General features: G+C 50.8%; 1 protein-coding gene across 4 annotated transcripts in view; it reads right to left on the bottom strand.

Annotated features, from left to right (window-relative positions):
• USP24 (ubiquitin specific peptidase 24) overlaps nucleotides 1-20,365 on the bottom strand; it is a 2,082,369-nt gene that overhangs the window by 628,968 nt on the left and 1,433,036 nt on the right. For all 4 annotated transcript variants that reach the window (XM_085602520.1, XM_085602518.1, XM_085602517.1 and 1 more), the window contains exon 53: nucleotides 13,952-14,055. In XM_085602520.1, coding sequence (XP_085458646.1) covers nucleotides 13,952-14,055 — 104 coding nt within the window. The remainder of the gene's footprint in view (nucleotides 1-13,951; nucleotides 14,056-20,365) is intronic.

Below are 20,365 nucleotides of genomic sequence, written 5' to 3'. Positions count from 1 at the left end.
TGCGACTGCGGATGTGGGAATCTGGCGGCGAAGCTTGGGCATTTTGCGTTTTCGCTTGTCGCGAATAGGTCTATCTCCGGATGACCCCACTGCTGAAAGTACGGTTGGAGTACTGATGGGTGTAACTCCCACTCGTGCATTTGGTGGCTGTGTCTGCTGAGCAGATCCGCCATCTGGTTGTCCTTGCCAGGGAGGTGTTCCGCCATGAGGAACATGTTCCTTTGAATGGCCCACTTCCACATGCTCTGAGCCAGATGAGACAACTGTGGAGAGTGTGTGCCTCCCTGTTTCTGTATGTAGTACATTGCGGTCATGTTGTCCGTCCGGATCAACACGACCTTGTTGCATAGATGTACTTTGAACGCCTTCATGGCTAGGAAGATTGCCATCAATTCCAGAAGGTTGATGTGCAACTTCTTTTGTTGTGTTGTCCATAGTCCTTGCACTGTGTAGTGGAGTACATGAGCTCCCCATCCCTGGAGAGACGCGTCCGCTGTTAGTACTATTTGTGGGACAGGCTCTTGGAACGGTCGGCCCTTGCAAAGGTTTTGTGGATTCCACCAATGCAGAGAGTTGTATGCCCGACCGCTCACCAACACTAGGTCCTTTAACTGTCCTTGAGCCTGATTCCACTGACGTGCTAGGCACTCCTGAAGTGGGCGCATATGTAATCTGGCGTGCGGGACTATGAAGATGCAGGAGGCCATCATGCCTATCAACTGCATGAACACTCGCGCTGGAAGTGAGTGATTGGGTTTGAATTTGGAGATCAGCAGTTGTATGCTGTCGATCCTCACTAAATTTGGCTGAGCTGTGGCCGCCAGAGTGTCTATAGTCGCACCTAGGTACTGTTGTACGTGTGCGGGCTGGAGATGGGACTTTGGATAATTCAGTGAGAATCCCAGACTGTGAAGAAGGTGAATGGTGCGGGACATGTGGCTTGCACATTGCTGGGCTGACTTCGCTTGAACGAGCCAGTCGTCTAGGTAGGGGTAGACGTGTATATGCTGCCTCCGTAGATGTGCTGCCACCGTAGCGAGGCACTTCGTGAAAACCCTGGGCGCTGTTGTCACGCCGAAGGGAAGGACTTTGAACTGATAGTGCTGCCCCTGAACAGTGAACCTGAGGTATTTTTTGTGTGAGGGGTGGATGGGTATGTGAAAGTACGCATCCTTGAGGTCCAGTGTGGCTAGGAAGTCTCCCTGCTTGAGAAGCGGAAGGACTTGCTGTAGAGTGAGCATATGAAAGTGCTCTGAAAGAATGTACTGGTTCAGGGGTCTCAGGTCCAATATAGGTCTGAGCGACCCGTCCTTTTTTGGAATTAAGAAGTAGAGGGAGTACACTCCCGCACCCTGCTCGTGGATGGGTACGACCTCTATAGCGCCTTTTAGAAGCATACTTTGCACTTCTTGCTGTAAGAGCGTTAAGTGCTCTGAGGACATAGGACGGCTTCTTGGTGGTATTGTGGGTGGAGTGGAGGTTAACTCCAGACAGTAACCGTATTTTATAATATCTTTGACCCACCTGTCCGTGGTGATGGAATTCCACGTGGACAGGAACCTTTGTAGCCTTCCCCCGACAGGTGTTATGTGGTCGGGAGGAAGGGAGAGGGCGTCACTGCTTGTTCTTGGGGGAGGACCTGGTGTTGCCGTAGCCGCGTCCTCTGCCCTTTGTGCTGGAGCCACGATATCCACCTCGGGTGTTTTTATCATAGGTGGTCTGTGTATTGCCTTTGTTATATGTTTGTTGTGACCCCTGTCCTCTACCTGCTCCCTTGTTTCCGGGGCGACGAAAGGAGCCGCTCCGAAAGGACTGAGTTTGTAGTGCGCCCATGGACTTTGCAGTGTCCGTATCCTTTTTTATCTTTTCGAGGGTGGTGTCAACCTCTGGCCCGAATAAATAGTCGGGGTTGACGGGCTGGTTCAGTATATTGTTTTGTACCTCAGGCTTGAATCCTGAGATCCGTAGCCAGGCATGTCGTCGCAACATGACGCTTGTGTTTATGGCTCTGGCAGCCGTGTCTGCAACATCTAGTGCGCATTTGATGGAAGCGTTCGTTAGTAGCTGTCCTTCTCTGATGAGCATTTCTGCGCCTTCCTTGAACTGGTCAGGGAGATGTTGGAATATTTGCTCAAGTGTGTCATAGTGCGCTCTATCATAGCGAGCAAGGAGCGCCTGAGTGTTGGCTATGCGCCATATGTTGGCAGCTTGGGCGGCAACTCGCTTGCCAGAGGTTTCTAACACCTTGGACTCTTTGTCCGGGGGAGGAGCGTCACCTGTTGTTTGCGAGTGTGCCCTCTTGCGTGCATTCGCTACGACGATGGAGTCGAGTGGTAATTGTCCTCTGATGTAAGTAGGATCCCCAGGTGCTGATCTGTATTTTTTATCAATCCTGGGGTTTATCACTCGTGCCCTGGTGGGTTCTTTGAAAATGTCCTTGGCTGGTTTGAGGACCCCCTTCAACATTGGCAGAGTCTTTACATGTCTTTCTGAGGATGCAAAGGTGTCCATTAGAAAGTCATCTTCGATGGTATCAGAGTGAAGCTGCACCCCATGGTTATTGGCAGCACGTTCGATAAGAGCATTGAACGCTGCAGTATCCTCCGTAGGAGATGTCTTTGCCCCATAGAGTTGTGGATCCTGTGCATCGAGAGGTGCACTGGGGTCTGCAGGGTCGCCCCAAGTTTGATCAGGGTCCTGCTGGTCATCAGGGTCCGTGTCTACATGGTAGGGGACTTGGTCAGCCATGTAGTCCTCCAATGCGTCTGTATCGGAGCGTGTGGGGGAGAACCGGTGTGGATTCTGGTAGGATGAATGGAAGGGTTCATAAAGGAGAGGTTCCGATTCTGCAGGCAACTTCCTTTTTAGTGGGATCCTGAAAGGGTCCAATGGCGGCTCCGAAGTTATCCTTCGGTCCTGGAGAATCATTCTGCCAGTGCCGGCGTCGATGATACGTGCTGGAGACGTCTCAGCAGGTGTGACCGTAGGTTGGGTGACCCGTGTCCTGAGTTGGAACATTTTTGGGATTGTTGACGGAGGCAAGCCGAAGGTAATGTTGGTCGGCACCGAAGAGGCTGCGGGAGCTCCGACCGAACCGGAGCCCGACGTGTCCTGGAGGACAGGTGTGGTTTTGCTGCCTTGCGTCACACCAGGTCGTACTTGGGGCGCCTTCGAGGCTTTGGCACCGGCCAGGCTCGTAGAGGCGGCCGTAGATTTTTTCGGTGCCGGAGGGTCATCGAGTCGGGGTGAAGAGATCACCGTCGAAGTCTTCGATACCTGAGGCTTAGGTGTCGTCGAGGGAGCGATGTGAGACACAGCAGGCGGTACGGCCCTTGGTGTCGTCGGTGCCGGTAGCCGAGCAGGTTTGTCGGTGCCGATGGCTTTTTTCCGTTTGTCGACTCCAACGTCGCCCGCCTCAAGTTCGGCACCGAAGTCCCTCTTGGTGCGGTCGGTGCCGACGCGGTGCGCTGGCGTCGAAGGCCTCGATCCGACCAGCGCTACTTTCAGTTTCGGTTTCGGTGGAACCTGAGCAGCTTTCGGTTTCGGTTTTGTGATAGGGAAACCAGCCTGTTTATGTAGTAATGGCTGCCGCTGAACGTCCGAGGCCGGGCCCGAGGGCGGGGCCGAAGAACTGCGGGATGGGTCTCGGGTAAGGCCCGAAGGCGATCCCTCGACCGGAGCCATAGGCTGTGGCACTGGTGTTTGAACGGTTTGAACAGGTAGGCCTTGTTCATCATTGGAGCTACTTTCTTCGGCCCCGAAGGCCTCCTCGTCGTCTCCTACCTCGGTGTCGTCTTCACCTCTGTGGAAGAGTGACTCGTCTTCCTCGTCCGATCCGGGTTCGTGTTCGGAAACGGGACTGGAGGGCAAGACTTCCAATTCCTCGACGTCCTCGGCCTCGCCGAAGATGTCTGTCGGGGCCGGTGCCGCGTGCTGCGCCTCGAGTCTCGCCGCTCGTCGATTCCGCAGAGTCTTCTTCGAGCGGAACCGGGCACAGGCCATGCATGTTGATTCGTCGTGGTCCGGCGAAAGGCATTTGTTGCACACCGGATGGACGTCGATGTGTGGGTACTTCGCATTGCATACCGGACACCTTTTGAACGGCGTCCTGGATTCCATCGTCGAAGTCGTCGATGGACAGGTAAATGCGAAAGCAGTCGGTGCTGAAAGTTAGTAAACTAACAAATTCTATCGAAACCCGATCGATAAACAGTACCGACGCGAACTAAAGGCCTTTTGGCCTCGAAAAAATATTTTCCTAACTTGAGCTAAGATAGCACATCCGAACCCAATGGCGGAAAAAAACAATCTGAGGATGGAGAGGATGCCCATGCGCACTGTAGTCCAGGGGAGGAGTCACCTATCCAAGGATACTTCGAAGACTCTTCCAGGACAACAACGTGCAAACATCCGGACCCAACACTAGGCGGCGATCTATGCACAGATATGAATTCAGCAGCCCACATGCCTCGAACATGCTAGTTAAACAGAAACTGAAGGGTTAGCTCTGCTCTGGATCAGTGCTGGCTGGCGCGGAAAGAAAAGCACTGAAGTCAGTGAGCCTAGGTGGCATCTATATAGGTGCCGCAGACGTCACTTCTGGTGCGGACGACACACGTGGAGACGAACACCACCACCTACCAGCATACAGGGGTAATTCTAACAAAATATTTGCCGGATCCATTCTGACGCCGGCGAAATTCAAAGGTAAGGAATCCGCAGCTAGAAGTCTATCAGATAATCACCTTTCTGTAATACTTTTTGGATTAATGTGTGGCCCTATTAATTATGAAGTTTTCATACCAATATTAGGTCAGTGCAAGTTGGTGCTGTACGACTCCAGTCGGAGATCTGCATGGCTCCAGAAGAAGTGAGATAATCTGTGCAATGACAGGTGCCATGAGCATCGCTGCTGACAAGTGCATCAGATTTTTCAGCACCCCACAGAAGCTTACAAAAGTATTTCAAGGGCCAAATTAAGAAGTGAACAATATAGAGGATAAAAGACTATTAATCACACCATCAGCTTTTGGAGAGAGCTACTCTGCAGGCATCTACATATTTACAATAAAAAATATTACAGAATATAAGGAATTAGTTAATCTAAAGGATACTCTTTCCCACAGACTACTTACGTGAACCAATCTCAGCAATTTAGTAGTTCAGCTGAGCTATAATCAGTCTCCAAAAAGAAGTTCTGATGCAAAACTCTGCAAAACTGTGATTCTGCGTTCAGCTCGGTATCTAGACAATAGCACTTGGGGAAAGATAGCAACAAGGGACAAGTAGCTATCTGATCAGCAAATTGAAAATCCTCTAAGGAGGGCTAACATTGCTGCACAAGTACAAGGGAGTCCAAGATTTACAGGGTGATCTAAATACATTTCTCTCCTTTCAGAGACCCCATGAAAACCTTAGCCTTTGTTTCCTGAATGCTTCTGGGGTGCATCCGAGGATGTGTCACACAACACTACTGTGTGCTTTTCCAAGGCACCACAAGCATTTCCAATGCTGGATTATTCTAGACATTTCTTTGAGATATCTCCTGTAGGTCATAAGGAGGAAGTCTCTGAAACGGACCTTGTCATGGAAAAAAAGCGAAAGCTGGCAAAACAAAACAATGAAAGTAAACTGTAAGGTGCTGATCCCCTCAATGTGAATTGTGAAAAAACACCACCAACGCCTGTGGCACCTTATACTCGATCTGCTATGCTACTTCCTGTGCTGCTTAGAAGATCCGTGATTGGAGATGCCCAGTATCATCTGGCACGGACACCTATTCCCCAAAAATAAAAATCTCTATTCAGTCTGGTGCCTGGAAAAGGTTCACATAAAGAATCCTCAGGTATGAGTATCCATTAAAAAGTATTCCTCACTGTCCTTTAACATTATTTACTAGTCGAACAAGCATACACTATAAGTACAAAGTACAGATTGGGATTATTAATAGTAAAGGAATCAAAAGGGACCATTATCATATTGAATGCTCAAGTAGATATACCCTCGAATCCATAAATATCTCACTGTGGATATTTTAAATGAGGATCTTAAAAATCTTCCTATTCTTTGTACTTAGAAAGATCAAGTTCAGTCACCTAATGACAAAAATTACCTAATTTCTCGCAATGCTAAATGTTCACTTAAACACACAACTCGCTACACTGGGGGCATTTTCTGGAACTTCAGGCTGTTCTGAACATGCCTGGAAGTACTTTGAGTTTTATGAAAATGTCATGTATATGTAAGAATTATTAGGAACTTTTTAATGTTGGGCATGAACAGCTTTCCTAAATACGAAATTGACATAAACTTGGATATTTTACCTTTACTTTTTGAGACTAGATTACTCCAACTGCCTTGAGTATGTAGAACGCTTTGGCTTCCAGACTTAGTAAGGTCTTTGCCTCTGAATTGTGAGTCATTCATTTAATGGAGGAGGGTATTTGTATAGCATGGACCTAGCAAAATCATTTACATATGTGGTTTGATGTCAATAGCTTGAAATGTAAAGAAGCTAGAAAGAATCCTAACCAGCAGTACCCTGACAAGTTTGAGTTAACAAGTTTTGACAAGGTACATCTGCAGAGGCCACTCCTGCTGGTATCAAAGCACGGACTATATTAAGAAAAATGTTTGAATGTTGTTGCAACACATAGTGCAACAGAATGAATAAAATCTATACCGTGACATAACTGCTCGCTAAACAGATATTACTGTAGGCATGTTAAAATATATATTTTACAAAAGAGTGAACGGGTGAATTTTAATCCCTCTTCCACTTTTCCTCCTCTAATGGCCAGAGGGTGAGCCACTCCTGACATGCTGGTGGCTTTTATTTATTTATTATCTATTTATTTATTAAGCGCCAGAATCGACCCCCGAAGGGGTATCTCTGCGCTTGGACGAGCGGTTTGAGACAGTAGTCCATTATGGACTAGAAAGAGAAAAGAAAAGTCTTAAGTTGCTTCCTAAAGAGAAGATGGTCCGTACACTGCCACAGCTGTAGGGGGAAAGAATTCCAATGACGAGGGCCCAGGTAAGAGAGGGACTTGCCCCCCAGGCGGGCCCGTTTAATTCTCAGAGCTTCAAGTAGGAATTTGGATTCAGAACGCAGAGACCTCCGGGGCTTATAAAGAGTGAATTTGTCCACAAGGTAAGTGGGGCCAGAATTGACCAAAGCCTTGTGTACAATACAACAAACCTTGAACTTCACACGCTCCCGTATAGGGAGCTAATGTAGCTTATAAAGCAAAGGGCGGGAAGCAGTCCTTGGAGGGGCATTGACAATCAGACGTGCCGCAGTGTTCTGGACAACCTGCAATCTGTCAAGAGCGGCCTCATTGGCAGAGGCCAGCAGGCCAGTGCAGTAATCCAAGCGGCTTAAAACAAGAGCCTGTGTCAGTCTTTTCCGGGTCGAATCAGGAAGCATAGGGAGGATGCGGCACAACAGGCCCAGCACTTGGAAACAGAGGCCAGCTGTCTGAGCGGCATGTTCCTTCATTGTGAGGGTCTGATCAATGCAGACGCTGAGATTTTTAATGCAGGTCTTCAGAGAGGGAGGGGAACCAAGGTCTGTTGGCCACCAACTGGTCCACAGTAGCTGGGCTTCCACAAAAAGCAGAATCTCCGTCTTTCCAACATTACACTGAAGGAAATTACTCCCCATCCATTGAGAAGAACAAGTTACTTACCTTCGGTAACGATGTGTCTGTAAGAAACATTAGTTAGTTAGATTCCTCAACTTAGAATATCCCCAGGCGTCAGACTGGATCCGGAAGATTTTTCGTCAGCAATACCCCTTGCGCGTCGCTAGGCGTCGTCTGCGGCTCCGCGTCCGTCGTCGGCGTCGTGCGCCGGAATGACGTCGGAGTACTTAGCCCTCGCGCGCTGACGTCAGTTCTTGTACACAGCTTTCCGCGCCAGGAACGCAGAGCCATGCAAAGACAGACACTGGTGCCAAAAATAAAATCTAGGGGCCTGAAAAGGATAACCTTAACCCTAGATGTCAGTTCGCAGAACGGGGAGGATGGGTGGGTCGGTGAGGAATCTAACTAACTAATGTTTCTTACAGATACATCGTTACCAAAGGTAAGTAACTTGTTCATCTGAAAGAAACACGTTAGTTAGATTCCTCACCTTAGAATAGATACCCAAGCAATACCATCCCCGGTGGTGGGTCTGCGAACCAAGATCACACCAGAAAGTCCTGGAGGACAGAACGGCCAAAGAAGCCATCCCTCCGGACTTGGCTGTCAAGGCAATAATGCCTGGCAAACGTGTGTAGCGAAGCCCACGTCGCCGCCTGACAGATGTCCTGCAAAGGGACACCCCGTCCCAAAGCAGTAGTAGCCACTGTGGCCCGAGTAGAATGGGCGCGCAGCCCAACAGGAGGGTCCTTTTTTGCCAAGAAATAACAAATTTTGATGCACAAAACGACCCACCGAGAGATGGTCCGTTTGTGCACAGCTTTCCCCTTCTTAGCACCCACGTATCCAACGAAAAGTTGGTCGTTCACCCGGAACTGCTTTGTGCAGTCCAGATAAAAGGAGAGCGCACGTTTTGGGTCCAGATGGTGGAGCCTCTCTTCCTCTTTGGAAGGATGCGGAGGCGGAAAGAAGGTGGGCAAGGTGACAGACTGCCCAAGGTGAAATGGAGTCACCACTTTCGGAAGAAAGGAGGGACGAGGCCGAAGGACAACCTTGTCCGGATGAACAGAGAGAAAAGGAGGCTTTGAAGATAAAGCCTGGAGCTCACTCACCCGTCTAGCCGAGGTGATGACTACCAGAAAAGCAGTCTTAAGCGTCAGCAGACGAAGAGGACAATTATGAAGAGGCTCAAAGGGAGCGCACATTAGAAATGTGAGAACAAGATTCAAGTCCCACTGAGGCATTACAAAAGGGACAGGAGGGAACGTGTGAGTAATGCCTTTTAGAAAGCGTGTAACTACAGGGGACTTGAAAAGAGAAGGCTGATCAGGAAGCCGCAAGAAGGCAGAGATGGCAGCAAGATAACCTTTCAAGGTGCCCAGGGCAGAGCCCTGCCGGGCCAAAGAAAGAAGAAAGAGGAGAACCTCAGAAAGAGGGGCGGAAAGGGGATCCACAGCCTTTGCTGTGCACCATGCCACAAATTTGTTCCATCGGCAGGCATATACCGTCTTTGTGGAGGGACGCCTGGCTGCCAGAATGATATCACAGACTTCAGGAGGCAAGTCAAATGGCATCAACTGCCGCCGCTCAATCTCCACGCATGGAGGTGGAGGCTGGACAGGTTCGGGTGGAGGACCGTCCCCTGCTGCTGCGACAGAAGATCCTCCCGAAGGGGCAGACGTATCGGAGGATCGGTCAACATACTGAGTAGCTCGGGATACCAGTACCTTCGTGCCCAATCCGGAGCCACCAAGATGACTTGGGCCCGGTCGCGCCTGATCTTCTTCAGCACTCTGGGCAGAAGTGGTATAGGCGGAAAGGCATACAACAGACCGCAACTCCACTCGTGACGAAAAGCGTCGCCGAGCGAGTGCCGCCTTGGAAATTCCAACGTGCAGAACTGCTGACATTGCGCGTTCTCTTCGGTGGCGAATAGATCTAACCAAGGCTCTCCCCACTGCTGAAAGAGACCTTGCGCCACTTCGGAGTTCAGACGCCATTCGTGATCCATCATGCACCGGCGGCTGAGTTCGTCTGCTCTGGCGTTCAGAGAGCCCGCCATATGTTGAACCACCAGGGTGATGCCCTGGTGTTCCAGCCATGTCCAGAGGCGCAGAGCCTCCTGACAAAGGGTCCACGACCCCACCCCGCCCTGTTTGTTGCAATACCACATGGCGGTGGTGTTGTCTGTGAACACCTGCACGACACTTCCCCGGACAGAGGGAAGGAAGGCTTTCAGTGCAAGCCGGATCGCTCTCAACTCCAACAGGTTGATGTTGAGACGAGACTCCACCGGAGACCAGAAGCCTCTGATCTTCGCCTCTCCCATATGGCCACCCCATCCCAGGAGGGACGCATCCGTCACTACGACGTGCTCCGGTTGGGGAAGGGAGAGGCTCTTGCCCTTGACCCAATCGCGGTCCGTGAGCCACCACTGCAACTGCTGTGCAGTGCCCTCCGAGATCAAGACATGGTCGGACAGGTTGCCGTGATGCTGGGCCCACTGAAACTTCAGGTCCCACTGCAGAGCCCACATGCGCCGCCTGGCGTGATGCACTAGTAGGATGCAGGAGGCCATCAGCCCCAGAAGCCGCAACACTAGCCTGACCGAAACCCAGGATAGAGGCCGAAAGATGGGAATCAGGGCCTGAATATCCCGGACCCGCTGTTCCGGCGGATAGACCCGGAACTGCGCAGAATCGAGAACCGCTCCGATGAAGAGGAGCTTCTGAGAGGGACTCAGGTGTGACTTCGGCACGTTGATGGAAAATCCCAGCAAATGCAGGAGATCCGCCGTAGTCTGGAGGTGGGAGACGACTGTCTGGGGCGAGCCCGCCTTCAACAACCAGTCGTCGAGATAGGGGAAGACTGGAACCCCTGCTCTGCGCAGATGAGCTGCGACCACCGCCATCACTTTCGTGAACACCCGAGGGGCACTGGTGAGGCCGAAGGGGAGCACGGTAAACTGAAAGTGCTCTTGGCCCAACGTGAACCGCAGGTAACGCCGGTGGGCCGGCAGGACGGGGATGTGGAAATATGCGTCCTGCAAGTCCAACGCTACCATCCAGTCTCCCGGGTCTAGGGCAGCTAGAACCTGAGCCAAAGTTAACATCTTGAACCTTTCCTTCCGGAGGAAGGCATTGACGTTCCGGAAGTCCAAGATAGGGCGTAGGGCCCCTTTGCCCTTCTTGGGAACCAGAAAGTAGTGGGAATAACAACCACGACCTACTTCTGGGCTCGTAACGCGCTCGACGTCCCCCTTGGCCAAGAGGGCCAAAACTTCCTCGTGGAGAAGATTCAAATGATCCCCCGAGATACGGTGGTGCTGCGGTGGCATGGCTGGAGGGGTCGTCTCGAAGGGGAGGGAGTAGCCCCTTCGGACGATTTGCAGCACCCACCTGTCCGATGTGATGGACCGCCAGTGGAGCAGGTGATGGCGAACTCTGCCGCCCACTGGCGTGGAATGGGCCTGAAAGCTCGGACTAGGAAGGCTTTGAGGCGGATGCTGCCGGGGTGGATGTGGGCTGACCGCGTCGTCCTCCAGAACCGCCTCGGCGGAAACCACGTCCGCGACCGCGCGCAGGTTGGTTCTGCGGCTGGTGGCTAGGCGTACGTGAGGAGGCACCCCTTCCTTGGCCACAAAAGGGGCGAAAGGCCGTAGCCCGGGAGTCCTTAAAGCGATTCAGCGCACTGTCCGCTTTCTCGCCGAATAGGCGAGTGCCATCAAAGGGCATGTCCATGAGGGTGCTCTGGACATCGCCCGAAAAAGACGTGGACCGCAGCCAGGCGTGACGTCTAAGCGCCACCGAGGTAGAAATCGCCCTACCCAGCGAGTCCGTAGTGTCAAGCCCACATCTGATAGCATGTCGTGCTGCATCCCTCCCATCGGCCAGAGCCTGGGTAAGTCGTGTCTGGACCTCCTCCGGACACAGGGGCAGCACGTCCTCCACCGTATCCCACAGAGAGTGGGACTAACGGTCCAAGAGACAGGCGGTGTTCAAAGACCGCAGGCCCAAACTAAGGGAGGAGAACAGCTTTTTGCCGAACTGTTCCAGTCTCTTGGAATCCCGGTCTGGCGGAGCGGTCGGGAAGGAGGATTGGGAGGTAGTGGCCTGGATAACCAGGCTCTCGGGGGTAGGGTGTTGGGACAGAAAACTGGGGTCGCCCGGAGCAGGACGGTGGCGCCTGGCGACGTTCCTGTCCACAGGAGGGACTGTGGAGGGCTTGGACCAGGTGCCCTGCAGAACGTCAGTGAGGGCCTCATTGAATGGCAGCAGAGGCTCAGTGGAGCTTGCTGCAGACTGAAGCACCTCAGTGAGGACGTTAGTCCTCACAGCCACGGCAGGTAGCTCGAGCCCAAGGGCTGCGGCCGCCTTGCGCAGCACCACAGAGAAAGCAGCACCCTCCTCCGAAGCCACAGTCGGAGGAGAGATGAATCCAGTGTCTGGAGAGGTATCCAGACCACTGGCCTCCCCCAGTTCATCTGCCCAGTCCTGTGACAGTTGAGCCTGAGCGGCCATAGGATCCTCGGATCCCTCCCATTCGCCCCCATCATCCGATTCCTGGTATGCAGGAGGAAGGATCGGAGCCGGGCAATAGACAAAATGTGTCTCCAGCGGCGCCGAACGCGGCGTCCATCGATGCCGTAACGGCGCCGGGCCCGGACCGGGGCTGAAACGGGGCTCGACGCCGAGCGGAGCCGGCGGAGGAGGCGTGACGAGGTCGACCGGCGTTGGGCCCGGACCGGGGCTGAAACGGGGCTCGACGCCGAGCGGAGCCGGCGGAGGAGGCGTGACGAGGTCGACCGGCGTCGGCGGGGACTCGGGAACGGGTCCCTCGGGCGCTTGCGGCGTCGAGGCCGTCGACGGGGCCGGAGCCGCCGGCAGGCAAGGTTGCCCAGTCGGGTCCGCGGGGCCCGAAGGCGCGCCATCGGGCATCGACGGCGGAGCCAGGTTCCTCATGGCCGAGAGGAAGGCACTGACTTCCGCCGGCGTCGCGTCAGTCCCAGGGATCGGCGGGTATGGGGACTTGCGCGGCGCCTGCGGCTCCGCTGGAGCCGCGGGGGTGGAACCACCCTGACCCTAGGTTGAGTCGCGTGACCGGCGAGGGGAGTCCGAAGAGCGGTGTCGCCTCTTGGACTTCTTGGAGTGCTTCGACTTACCCGAAGACTTGGAGCCAGACGATCGATGATGACGTCGGCTGCGGCTCCGCGACCGATCCTTGGACCTCCTCCTGGACCGGGATCGAGAGGGGCGCGGAGCCGAGTGGCGAAGCTCGAGAAGCTTACGGGACCGCTCCGGTCTAGCCTTCGAGGTCAGGGCCTTGCAGTCCGCACACGACGCCGCGTCGTGGTCGAGGCCCAAGCAGTAAAGGCACCGGCGGTGATGGTCCGTAACCGACATCAAGCGGCTGCAGTCAGCACAGGCTTTAAAACCAGGCATCCTACCGGCACCGGAGTCGAGACAAGATCAAAAAGGATCGAAAAAAGTTAGTCAAAAAGTGACTAAAGGGGTAGCTCTCCCGGATCTGCGCTTACTGGCGCGGAAAAAATAAGAACTGACGTCAGCGCGCGAGGGCGGCGTCTAAGTACTCCGACGACGTCATTCCGGCGCACGAAGCAGACGCCTAGCGACGCTCAAGGGGTATTGCTGACGAAAAATCTTCCGGATCCAGTCTGACGCCTGGGGATATTCTAAGGTGAGGAATCTAACTAACGTGTTTCTTTCAGATATAGTTCTCATTCCAGAGGAGAAGATTTCCTGCACTGATGGAGTGAACTCTGCAAAAGGAAAGAGCAACTGAGTATCGTCAGCATAGGAGATGGGGATGAACCCACAACTCCTCAACATAGATGCCAAGGGGGCCACATAGATATTAAACAAAGTTGGGCTCAAACACGAGCCCTGTGGTATGCCCTTGGTCAGTTCCGTGGCTGTCAATAGAATATGATCAACTTAGGTTTCACTAACACCATGGGCAAATCTACACGGTACTTTAAATTCTGAAGACATTCTGGAGTAAATAAGTCATATTGTACATTAGCTAGCCTTACAACTAAGTTTTTCTTCCTCCGGTGTGAGTATGTGCAAGGTCGTTGGCCCCTATACACATCAAGCAGGATGCCCCGGGGAAGCAAGTGTATTAACCTTGCAAACCTTGATTCTGTAGCCTGCTGACACTGACATGTCTTCTAAAAAAGAAATATCACTTCTGGTGTTGAGAAGGCCTGGGGATAGCTATCAGACTCTGGTATTAAAATTTGCACTCCCACAACTTGGCATCATGTATAGATTTCCCATTCTTACCTTAGTTTTTTCTTTGTGCGCAGATATGTTTGGAAGAGGAATTGGGTTGCAAGTTGTAAACTCAGCTTCGCCATTGTTGGGTAGAATGGGTGTTTTAGCTTGGTCTGCAAAACATTATTTGCACTTTAATCACTTACTTACAAATCTGGTTTATCAATACATACATTTTTCCACAATCTATTCCGTTCTTTCAAACGACAAAACATTTATCACCATGAAACAGTGTTACTGACTGCACCCGCCTGCAAGGGGTCTCTAATCCCCTTCAAAAGGGCAGGCGGATTGCCGCCTGCACTGTGAAAACACAGAGCGAATGTAAAGAAGCCGGGTCTGTTTTTCACCTGAAAGCGTTGCCCCAGGGCAGCACGAGTTCGCGGCTGCAGCACATTCATCGTAATAGGGAGCATTTTCACTGTTTGCGCCAGGCGCACCTTTTTAAAGGTGTGCCCGGCGCAAACAATGAAAATGCGCTTTATGTGTAATGTGGCCCCACGTTTGCACTTGTGATTGCGGGTCTTTCAAAATATCTGTGAGATGGTAAGAATATTTTTTGGGGAATCAACTTTAGCTCTGAATCTTTCATAGAACAAGGTAACTGGAAAGGGTAAGCTTTTTCCTCTTGGAAAGCAGTTTGTCTCAAAAAGAAAATAAAAGAATTAAACCAAGATGTTATCCACATTAATAGCACCATTGCTATCTTCATGCAGCCTGTATGAATCATTTATGCTGACTCGGGACCAAGGAAATGATTTCCACAGCTTGAATGCCACAGATAAAAACAACAACCCTGAAGTTGCTGGGAATAACTAGCATCACCAACAGGCATTAATGGACAAGTTACTTACCTTCTGTAACGCCTTACCTGGAAGAGACCTGATCTAGCCGCAGATTCTTTACCTTTGAATTTTCCAGGCGTCAGACTGGATTTAGAAGATTTTTCTTCTAGCCATACCCCTGCGCACTGGTAGGTGGCGTTGGCAGCTGTGCGTGACGTCATCGGTGTAGTCTGCGCTGCAGTGTCATCCGCGTCTCATATACAGGCATCACCTCGGTGCGCTGACGTCAGTTACTTTCCACGACATTCCACTACAGAAGCATGGAATCATGAAGTACACTGACATTGGTGTGGATCAACAACTAGGGCCCTGAAAGGGATCAGCCCAGACCTTAGAAACCTGTCTACAGTGCGGGGAGGATGGGTGGGTTTGGAAGGAATCTGCAGCAAGATTATGTCTCTACCAGATAAGGCATTACCAAAGGTAAGTAACTTGTCCATCTGATAGAGATATCTACCCGCAGATCCCTTAACTTTGAATAGATACTAAAGCAATACCATCCCCAGAGGAGGGACTGTGAACAAGTTTAAACTAGAAAGACCTGCAAGACAGAACTGCCAAAGAGGCCTTACCTGAGGACTTGACCAGCGAGGCAGTAATGCTTGGTAAACATGTTGCTACCTGACAAATGTCGAGGACTAAAACTCCATGTTGCAATTCTGTGGTAGCAGACTTTGCTCTGGTCGAATGAGCTTTTAAGGCTTCAGGAAGCTGTTTCTTTGCCAGACCGTAGCAAATCTTGATCCAGGGGACGACCCATGGTGAGATAGTCCTCTTCTGCACTGACTAACCCACAAAGAGTTGGTCGTCCAGCCGGAAGTGCGTTCAAGGTAGAAAGAGAATGCTCTTTTTGCATCCAGGCAGTGGAGTGGCTCCTCTTCCTTGGAGGGATGAGGTGGAGCATAGAAAGTAGGCAAGGTAAGAGACTGCCCCTCATGGAAAGATGATACCACTTTCGGAAGAAAAGAGGCCCTAGTGCGAAGCACCAGTTTGTCTGGAAAAACAGACCGGAATGGAGGCTTAGATGATGAAGCCTGCAGCTCACTCACCCGCCGGGCAGATGTTTGCTACTAGAAAGGCTGTCTTGATGGTAAGCTGCCGGAGGGGACCATTATAAAGAGGCTCGAAAGGAGTGCACATTAAGAAAGTGAGAACCAAATTAAGGTCCCACTGAGGTATAATGAAAGGGGGGGGGGGACACATATTTACAAGACCTTTAAGAAACCTATTTACAAAAGGGGACTTAAATAAAGAGGGTTGGTCAGGCAGCCGCAAAAAGGCTAACAGGGCAGAAAGGTAACAATTTAGAGTGCCCAGAGCAGAGCCCTGCTGGTAAAGGGTAAGAATAAAAAGAAAAATATTAAGAAAGGAAAGCAGAAATATAATACAAATGTATTCCACCGGCAGGTATATGCCGTTTTGTTGGTGTGACACCTGGCTGCCAGAATAACATTGCAGACTTCGGGAGGGAGATGGAAAGCTGTCAACTGTAGCCGCTCAATCTCCACACAAGAAGGCGCAAAGTTGACAGGTTTGGGTGGAGGACCCTCCCCTGTTACTGCAACAGAAGATCCTCCTGAAGGAGCAGCCTGATCGGAAGATAGATTCTCATGCTGAGAAGCTCAGGATACCAGATTCTCCAGACTGGAGCCACAAGGATTGCTTTGGCACGATCGTTCCTGATCTTCTTGAGAACTCTGGGCATAAGTGGTATGGGCAGATGGGCGTACAGGAGTCCCGAGCTCCGATCAAGATGAAAAGCGAAACAGCTGACATTGCGCTTTCTCGGCAAAGGCGAACAGATGCAACCAAGGCTCACCTCACTGCTGAAAGAGATCATGCGCCACCTCTGAGTGGAGACGCCATTCATGATCCGCTATATATCGACAGCTGAGTATGTCTGCTCCTGCATACAGGGAACCTGCCAGACATTGAACCATCAGCGATATGCCCTGCTGTTCCAGCATTTCCAGAGAAGCAGAGCCTCCTGGGATAGGGTCATCGATCTCATCTCACCCTATTTGTTGCAGAACCACATGACGCTGGTGTGGTCTGTGAACACTTATACCAGCCTACCCTTGACCGACGGTAGAAAAGCTTTCCATTCTAGTCGGAACACTTAGAGCTCCAGCATGCCTATGTGGAGTCAGGATTCCGCCAGAGAACAGAGTCCTCTATTCTCCACCTCTCCCATATGGCTGCCTAATACCAGGAATGACGCATCAGTCACTACTGTGACATCTGGTTGGGGAAGGGACAGAGTTCTGCCTCTGACACAACCGCGGTTCGTTAGCCACCACTGCAGGTCTTTTGCAGTTCCCTGCAAGATCTGAACAATGTCAGAAAAATTCCCTGATACTGTGCCCACTGGAACTTCAGGTCCCACTGCAGAGCCCGCATATGCCATCTGGCATGTGTTACTAGTAGGATGCGCGTGACCATGAGGCCCCACAGCCTCAAAGTCATTCTCACCTAAATCCAGGATAGAGGTTAAAACTTCAGTAACATAGCCTGGATATCCTGGACTCGCAGCTCTTGAAGATAAGCCTGAAACTGCACTGTGTCCAGAACAGTTCAGATGAAAGGGAGAGTCTGTGTGGGAGTCAACTGTGAATTTGGCACGTTGATAGTGAACCACAGCAAATGCAGAAGGTTCGCCATAGTCTGGAGGTGGGAGACGATTGCCTGGGGCAAACCTGCCTTCAGCAGCCAGTCGTCGAGCTAGGGAAAGACTGGCACCCCTGATCTGCGCAGATGAGATGCGACCACTGCCATCACCTACGTGAACACATGAGGGGCGCTGGTAAGGCCAAAAGGAAGCATGATGAATTGAGAGTGCTCATGGCCTCCTGTAAACCGAAGGTAACTCTGATGGGCAGGTAGGATGGGAATATGAAAACAAGGGTCCTGCAAGTCCAACGCTACAATCCAGTCCCGTGTGTCCAGGGCACATAAAATCTGAGCCAATGTGAGCATCTTGAACTTCTCCTTTTTTGGTAAGTCTTTTTTTATTGATGACAAAATGTATCACAATACAATCGCTACTCATTTAGATGCACACATAGATTGAGACATATTCAATAAACATTGGTTTATCCCTTCACAAAGTTTCTTATTTCACCCACTTCGCACCTCCTATCTTTCGATGCTACTCACTACCTAAGGGGGAGGAGGAGCTGGGGCGACAAGGTGTACAAATGTTTCCTCTGTACACGATACACTTTTTCCATATTCGTGTCCATTTCTTAAGACAGCCGAGATGCGTACACTGTTTTTTCTATCATATACCAGTCCATATCTTTCTTCCAAGCATTCACAGTTGGTGCCTCCTTGGCCCCCCCCCCCATGCTTTTGCTATATTAAGCGTGGCGACTACCATTCCTAAAGTTGCCCATGTTCTATCTTTACGACCTAGATCTGTAGGTTCCCAGATGTTTAGGAGGCATCTTTTGACCTCTGGTGCCATCTTTGTTCCAAGTACTTAATTCATGCAGCGGAGCACCCCTACCCAATACCTTTTAATGTGTACACATTCCCAGAGTATGTGAATAAATGTACCCTTCTGGTTACACTGCCTCCCACACATGGGATCCTCCTTGTATCCCATTTTGACCAGCCTCAGAGATATGTTCTGTGTAATATTTTAAGTTGTATCAGCCTTAGTCTTGAGGAAGCTGCTCCCTCTCTCGGGGATGCCAGGACCTCCTGCCAATATTCCTCCTCTAAATCTGCAATATCGTTTTCCCAATTCCTACAGAGTTGCAAGAGGGGGTCGGGCGCAATATTTACTAGTTTCTGATAGGTCAGGGAGATAGCTTTTTGGGCATATAGTCGTAGAGAATTCAATCCTCTAGCGGGGAGGATTCCGGGGGTGCTTCTCCCTTGGAGATGATTACCTGCAGGGTGTGTCTTATCTGTAAATATCTGAACCTCTCTGTGTCTGATAAAGCATATTCATTTTGCAGTTGTGCTAAGGACGTTACTCCACCATGTCTCCACAAGTCTCCCACCCGAGAGATTCCGTTCATATTCCAGCGGTCGAATTCCTTAGTTTTCATCAGTGTTCCCAATTGTACTGTATCCCATAAACGGGTTGCATCTGTGAAATTCCCTGCCCATCCCAGGCTCTTATTGACTGTATGCCACACTTGGACTGAATGTTTGGTTGGGCCTGTTAGTTTTAGTCGCGCAGGTGTGGTCTAGAGTGCCTTTGTATAACTCCCCTCCGGTAGGACCCATTTATCCATTCTATATGCCAGGTCTTCGTATGGCCTATATATGCAGTGGTTGATGGCTACCAACTGTGCTACCCAATAGTACTTTCTAATGTCAGGGAGTACTATGCCCCATCGTAACCCCCCCCCCCCCCCTCACTGGCTTTTGAGGAGTCTTCCCCACCCAAAGGAGTTCTCTCTGCTCGTTTACAATGGTTTGAAATAGGTAGTTGGAACTGGGCATGGTGAATTGATCAACACGTACAAGAAACGTTGTAAGGACATCATTTTAAATAACGCAGCTTGGCCCAATAATGAAAGCGGAAGTGTTTTCCAATGTCTCAGGCCACTCTTTAGGCACTGCAACAGGGGTAAGAGGTTATGATTGTAAAATTGTGTTGAGTTATTAGTAATATAGATTCCGAGGTATATAAACCCCTCCGGGGCTCTCGCAACCTCATCCTCTGGGTGAGTTGCAGGCCTGGGGGTCGTGTTCAAATCCAAGACACCATATGCAGGTGTCATGTGGTTCAGAGAAGGATATTCGCAACAGGGTTTAAACTGCGAAATCTTAGGAGACCTTTGACAATATCACTGGTGCAAAACTGAAGAATTTTGTCAGTTCACCAAGAGCAGCTCCAGATACACGTCAATGAGACTCGGAAAAACAGGAACTGACACCAGTTGGCTGGTTGGTGCCTGATATACTCCAATCACGTTGCATCCAAGGTGGGCTGAGTCATGGCTCAGGTTGCCTAGGCCCACCCGGTGACACTGGAGGGCTGTTACTTGGGAAAAGGTTTCCAGATTCAAACTGGTGCCTGGAGCATATTAATGTTGAGGAATCTCCGGAAAAATGCATCCATCAAAAATAATGAGAAAGTGGTCTCTCGGCTGAAGGTGGCTTCCCTCTGTCCTGCTCTAGTAACATTGGAACACTGCACCGCAATATGAAGTGGTCTGTTTTCCAGCAACTAGTCTGAGAATCTGTACATTGCCTAAGAAATCTGTGGTTAGAGACATCAGTTCCAAATGCTAGAATGTGAAAGTCATGGGCATTAAGGACTAAAGACAGGGTTTGTGGGTAGATTGGGGCCAGTACTTAGGGTACTTTGGCTGATCTTAGAGGTAAAAACCTGCTTTTGTCTTACATAAAGAAGGGACCAAAGAACATCCACGAGTATGAAAAGTCATGGGCCAAGGACAAACATTTCCTCTGCAATACCAAGCAGCGACGAACAAGTTACTTACCTTCGGTAACACTTTTTCTGGTGGATACAGTATCTGCCTGTGGATTCCTCACCTTGTGAATATCCCCTGCGCCAGCATTCCACGGAGCTTTTCTTTCCCAGCACTCCACGTCG

Source organism: Triturus cristatus, chromosome 4_2 (genome assembly GCF_964204655.1).
Source record: "Triturus cristatus chromosome 4_2, aTriCri1.1, whole genome shotgun sequence".
NCBI lineage: Eukaryota > Metazoa > Chordata > Amphibia > Caudata > Salamandridae > Triturus > Triturus cristatus.
The sequence above is the reverse complement of the archived record's forward strand: the minus strand, read 5'-3'. Positions and strand labels throughout refer to the sequence as shown.